The sequence below is a fragment of the Arachis ipaensis genome, chromosome B06, assembly GCF_000816755.2.
Source record: "Arachis ipaensis cultivar K30076 chromosome B06, Araip1.1, whole genome shotgun sequence".
NCBI classification, from domain to species: Eukaryota; Viridiplantae; Streptophyta; class Magnoliopsida; order Fabales; family Fabaceae; genus Arachis; species Arachis ipaensis.
This window is the reverse complement of record NC_029790.2, coordinates 23,869,135-23,875,212: the sequence shown is the minus strand read 5'-3', so window position 1 is coordinate 23,875,212 and position 6,078 is coordinate 23,869,135. Positions and strand designations below refer to the sequence as shown.

Genomic DNA, 6,078 nt, shown 5'->3' with positions numbered 1-6,078 from the left:
AAAACAACCAAAAACAAAAAAATGGAAGGTTTTGTATGTTCTTGATGCATTTAATGACAATAAGCTTTAAATATTGTTATCTATATAAAAGTATTCCTTGTTTGCATCCTAAAAAAGTTTGCTTAAAGTAATCATTAAGCAAAACCTTATTAATAAAAATATGGGCCCATTTTGGTATTTAGTCCTTGTTTGGTGCCATTAAGTTGTTAGAAAAAGATTTTTTTTCATTGAAAGAATTATCTTTTTTTTTTTATTTTTAGTGTGTGTGGTAAAATTTTAGTAGTAAAAGTAAAAGCACCAGAAAAAAAAAAATTTTAGAAACTACAATTTACATCTATTGTTAAAAGATATTTTTCACATTAAAAAAAGATGTTTTTGACATAATAAATAAAAAAGTATTTTTGTATTATTTCCAAACATAATTGTTAGATAAAAAGATATTTTTACATGAGATATCCAAACATAAAATTATTTTACTTTTCTAAAAGATCTTATAAAAAAAATCACTTAAAAAAGATATTTTCGTAGAAATTCATCCAAACAAGTACTTAAACATCATAAAATACAATTCTAGAAAGTAATTTAAAAGCAAGTTATTTTGCAATTGAAGAGAAAGTGTAGAAGTGCTTGTTTATCGTTGTATTAAGTGTCCCTTGAGAAGTAAGATATTAACTTCTCAAAAAGCACCTTAAAAGATAACTTTTTTGAAAATCAGAAGACATACAGCCAAAAATTATAACAACCTTAAAATATAATTTTGAATTTTGGAAAGTTGAAAAAGTCTTAAGAAATTGATGTCTTACTAACAATATAGGGGCGTGTTCCTATGCTAATACCATATAAATTTCCAAACTTACCAAATAGACGAATCGAGAAAATTGAGCAAACAGCATCGGCAATGTTTGGGAATGTTCTTTTCCCTTTTCAATGGCAATGGCTTGTTCATACAAAGAGAAGGCATCCTCCAACTTTCCCTGCCATCCAAAGGGATTGAAAAGATGTAAGCAATGGACACTTGAATTGGCATGGAAGAGACACTATTTATGAAGTCCTCATACCAGTCGATGTTCCATATTCGCGTGCTTGATTATCGCTTCAAGAAGACCAGGAGAAATTTCAGTATGAACAAGTTGATAGGCAGCTCTAGCACCAGCTATATCTCCAGACTGCTCCTTAAACCGAGCAGAAAAAAGATGTATTTCAGGTTGCCTCTGCATCATTACAAATAACAATGATCAAATTCAAGATACTACATGACATGAATTTAATTGTAATATATATTATTTGACAACATGGTCATCAAACTTTTTGGAGCAAAAGTAGTTACTTGAACACTACAGTTAATGATTACAACTTCACAGAAAATCAGCAATGTGGAGCACAAGCAACAGAAACTACCTTGACAAAGACTTGGGTTGCCCGAGCAAGCACATTATTTGCAAGATCCATACTTCCACTGGCTTCCATACACAAAATATAGCGTATCCAGTACTCAGGGTAATTGGCACATGCAATGACACACCGCTCATATAACTTGACAATCTAATTCATAGAAAGAAAGAAAATAAACTTCTGTAAAAGATGCTCCTGATGATACATAAGCAAAAATCAATAATATAAATGGTAAAAAGATAATGCGAAGCATTAAGAAATACTCCTTAGCGGAACAGAGAGGCCCCTCTAATATGAAAGGAGGGACCCTCCTTGCCTGAGACAGATGATTAGGAAGATTAGAGGACACCTGCATGCATAACATTCGCACTTTAAAAAGAATAAACTTTCACAAACACATGATGAACCTAGAATGTCCACTGACAAATTAGGGTTTGAAGTACTTAGCCTCAAGAAACCAATTTGAAGGCCCATGCTTTAGTCTCAGTTCAATTTCCCGATTAAAAAGTTGCTTCATCCAACGAATTATCCAGTAAAACATATACAGCAGATTTACTTACTGTAAGTCAATCTAAGTCAGGAAAAACTAGGAATAGAAATAATGCACACTAGAAACCAGCTCAGTTACCTTGCTTAAGTCACCTTCCCTCTCTATAAAATCCAGATAATTATGCCAATTTTCAAGCTCTCCAACATTGAGTGGCCGTACATGAAAGTATGGCCTCCTGATAGCTGTTTCAAAACCAATGATCTTAGAATCGAACTCTTTAGCTTTCTTATACATCTCTTCTCTAATGGCGATATACTTCTCCAACTCTTCTGCTTCTGTTAATCCAGCACTTACAGGTTTAGGAGAATTTTCTGCACCATCAGGACGAACCTCTCCCTCAACAGTTTGGTCAGCAGCCTCTGAAGCAGCACCTGCCACTACAGCAGCTTCATCAGCAGTTTGTAGCTCTGAAAGAGGTCGATTTGCAGCTAACTCCTTGAAGCTGCAACATCATTTTCAGCAAGCAACGTTACACAAATAAAATAGTAGGACAAAAACCACCAAGAACCATTAGCAATGTATTTTCAAACTTAACAGAGATGGATAAATAATGTAAAAACAAATAATCACCTGTTGAAATATCGATCCAGTTGCTGATTTGGATTCTCTAATATTCTAGTGTAGATATTGGCAAGACGGGCCCAGTCTTGCTGCATGTACTCATATTCAATGTACTTGTCCCAAAGAGGAAAAGAAAGATAATCTGTCCCAACATAAGCTAATCCTCGTTCAAAAAGCCTGACACATGGACACACAGTTCTGGTTAATAGGTGAGTACAAACATCTACTTACTGATGCACATCCATATACGGGAGACAGCAGCACTAGTGTTCAAGGGGACAAACAAATCACTCGTAACATCATATAAGACATCCAAACGCTGCATTTACCTTCCTGCAAAAAATCATACTATGTCCGAGAAATGGAGCAGTCTTAGAGGCCATCTTAGCCATTAACCAGATGAGATCTTCCCAGCAGCAATTTGCAAATTGATCACCTCAGAGTGTCAAAGTTAAAGACAGATACCATTCCAAAAAGGGGGGAGAAAACAAACTACATAACTCTGGACTTCAAAATCAAATGCAAAAGTATATTATGGCCCTAAAAGTTTCAAACAACTCCATATAGTGGATTCAAAACCAAATTTCCACATCAGAAAGGAAAACATTCTGACATGCAATCCTATCAAAGCTTTTCCGCCAGAAAAGGAAGATATCACTGTTGCACCCATTCTGAAATTCGGTTAGAAAGCAGGCGAGAAACACCACAGCCCAGTGAATAAGAAATCTGATGAAAACCTCCCAATGCCAAAAAGGGGAAAAAATAATAAAAAATAAGCAACCATTACCTACGCACAGTGTCTGGATCCCCATACGTGCCTATAGCAAATATGCAATAATGCAACCACATATCCACTGAATAGGTAACACCTTGAACAGCACGTTCATAAACTTCAACAACTTTATCGACAGAGCCAAGCCGTGCCTCATGATCAGCATATTTCTTCCAATAACCATAACATAAGGGAAACTCAGCTAGAAAAGCATCATAAACTCTTCGAATCTTCAGAATGTTATCCTGCAATGATGAATTTATTGAATGGGTTTTGTCATTTGTGAGTACTAGAACTTAGAGCAGAAATAAAAACAATAACAATGTTGCCATCAAAAAAAGATCCAGAGATTAGAAAGACAATAGAAGACAAAAACGAACTTTCATATGGCAGATATATCACAATTTCTAAGAAGCATTCCAATGAGTAACAAAATGCAGAACAGTGCTCACTTCATTCTCCTTTTGGAAAACCAAATCAAATATATTGCCCACAAAAAATCATGTGAAAATTACAACCAGAAAAAGCATTTTTTAGAGACAAAGAATTACAACAAACTATTTTGAATTAAATTTTCTTTAGGGGAAAACACAGATATGTATTTTTAAATTTACAATGTAGATGGTTCAATTCAATGCCTTTGAACACACATACATACAATTGTAATTGCAAGAATATCATGCATTAAAATATCATTTCATTGCCTCATCTTTTTCTCAGGAAGTATTAGAAGTCTAAAAATATCTCAAACTTCTTCAATGCGAAAACACCACATGCAATTGGCTGGAATTGTAAAAATACATTCCCCACAACGAAAAAAGAAAGAAAGAAATGACTGAATAACCAGAGAATAGACACAAACCAGCGACAACATGCATCCATACAACTCTACTCCAATTAAAAAGGGAAAAAAAAGAATCAAAGAGCTCATATATTCTATATGCAAGACATACTCAAACTAGACATTACATTATAAAGCTCGAAGCAGACACTGCCACTGAAAACAGCAGAGCAAAACACTTTCCTCCCAGTCATCGAAATAAAAACGTTAATACTAGAATAATAACACATCCAAGTTCCAACAACTAATTCAAGTCTTATGTATTATGGAAACAAACCTCGGCCACCTTCTCTGTCTCTTCGATCAAGGAAGTCCAAGCCGTAAAATCTGAAGAATTAGCTCTTACAATATTCCACAGTCGATCTTCTTCAGCAGACATGGCAGCTGCAAGCAGCAAAATAAAAGATGATAATAAAACAAATGAATCGGACACAAAAATTGGGTTGCATTGCATATAGGTAACAGAAAATATCATACCATAACCATCCACAAGCTGTTTCTCATCAGCCGATCCATCAGTGTTCCCTAATGCATTCCCATTTTCAAGTCCTGTTGCATTTGCTATTGCACCCACTGGACCACCATTTACTTGACTTGAGCCTGTAGCTGCACTTCCAAGCCCACTTGGAGCTTCAGTACCTTGCTTGGAATCCTCCATTGAATTGGTTTGGGCTTCTGGTTGCATAGCATTAGGATCCCCAGCATAAGCATTCCCGTCGCCAGTATTCGAATAACCTAAGGCATAAGCTGAATTGGCTTGAGTAACAGCCTCTGCAGCAGGCTCAGCAACAGTAGAAGCTGCTTCCTGAGTAGGGTTTGAGGCAGAGTCACCAAACCCAGCAGCAGCATGTGTCTCAGCTGCAGGTGCTTCGGCAACTACTGTTTCACTATCTCCCATAGTTGAATAAGCAAGCCTTCACCTTCAAAAGCTTAATGAATCAAACAAGCAAATAGTAACGCGGTAATAATCCTACAGAAAAAGTTAACTAGCAGGTTAGAAATGGAAGGACAAAACTAAAGAAATTCATTGTTGTTCTCACTATGCAGTGTTGCTCTAAATGCAAACATAGTTTCCCTAAATTATATATACAAGCATACAAACAAAAAGAGATAATTCATCGCATTCTACAAAGGCTTGGAGCTGAATTAAATAGAATTCCTAAAATCTAGGAGTGCAACAAAGAGCGCATCACAAAATCACAGACTCACAGTAACAAGAATTCTAGGTACAGCATTTGGATTCAGAGCAAACATAATCATCAATTAGTACAAAATTTGAATTCTAATAAATAGCTACGACAAAACCTGGCTTAGGTTTTTCAGATTCTAAACCCTAATCGACACTGCAGATAGCACTGCAAGTACCTGAAGAGAGAGAGTGAGTGAGAGAGAGAGAGAGAGTGAGAAATTCGCAGAGAGTAAAGCCTTCTCTTTCTTCTTCAGCAACACAATCTGAAATTGGAAATTTGGAAAATATGAAGTAGGGCAAGGAAAGAGGTAGTGGATTTATATACCGGAGCATTGAGTTGTGGTTGCAGGTCCGTGGCGTTTGATGCACCCTCTGTGTCGTTAACCGTTGGTGTTGGATAATAATGCGATCTGAGCCGTTAGTTTAACCATTTGATTTGTTCTACCGTCTAGATTAAGCAATGGGCTTTTCTGTCTTACTGGCGTCGTGGCTAAAGTGTGAATTGTTTCGTGGCAACGGGGGTAGACAAGTGAGTAAAGTGACCACATCATACGAAACCAAAGACACTGGTTACTATCAAAGAGTTTTTTATTGGGTTAAGACTCATTGACCTTTTTGTCTAAAAGGCTTAAAGGGCTCTTAAGATGTACATTGGGCTCTTCTAGGTTGGTGTTTGTCCGTCCAAGCAAACTTTTGAGGCCCAAGAAGTCAAGAAAATCTACTTCGGTGAAAAAATTATTTATCTAAAAAGGTTTCATTTTCATTTTTCTCTT

The 6,078-nt window shown here is 36.1% G+C and overlaps 1 protein-coding gene across 4 annotated transcripts in view; it reads right to left on the bottom strand.

The window, feature by feature from the left end:
- Positions 1 to 5,634, bottom strand: part of LOC107647839 (pre-mRNA-processing factor 39) — an 8,515-nt gene extending 2,881 nt beyond the window's left edge. Inside the window, exons 1-9 of one of the 4 annotated variants that reach the window (XM_016351884.2) lie at positions 5,482 to 5,634; positions 4,594 to 5,086; positions 4,394 to 4,500; positions 3,291 to 3,520; positions 2,513 to 2,680; positions 2,021 to 2,384; positions 1,399 to 1,542; positions 1,059 to 1,211; positions 858 to 974 (exon numbers count right to left, since the gene is read on the bottom strand). In XM_016351884.2, coding sequence (XP_016207370.1) covers positions 858 to 974; positions 1,059 to 1,211; positions 1,399 to 1,542; positions 2,021 to 2,384; positions 2,513 to 2,680; positions 3,291 to 3,520; positions 4,394 to 4,500; positions 4,594 to 5,014 — 1,704 coding nt within the window. In that variant the 5' untranslated portion in view covers positions 5,015 to 5,086; positions 5,482 to 5,634. Of the gene's footprint in view, positions 1 to 857; positions 975 to 1,058; positions 1,212 to 1,398; positions 1,543 to 2,020; positions 2,385 to 2,512; positions 2,681 to 2,734; positions 3,234 to 3,290; positions 3,521 to 4,393; positions 4,501 to 4,593; positions 5,087 to 5,481 lie in introns of those variants that run through there. The other 3 variants (XM_021104277.1, XM_021104278.1, XM_021104279.1) reach the window with 3 other exon arrangements.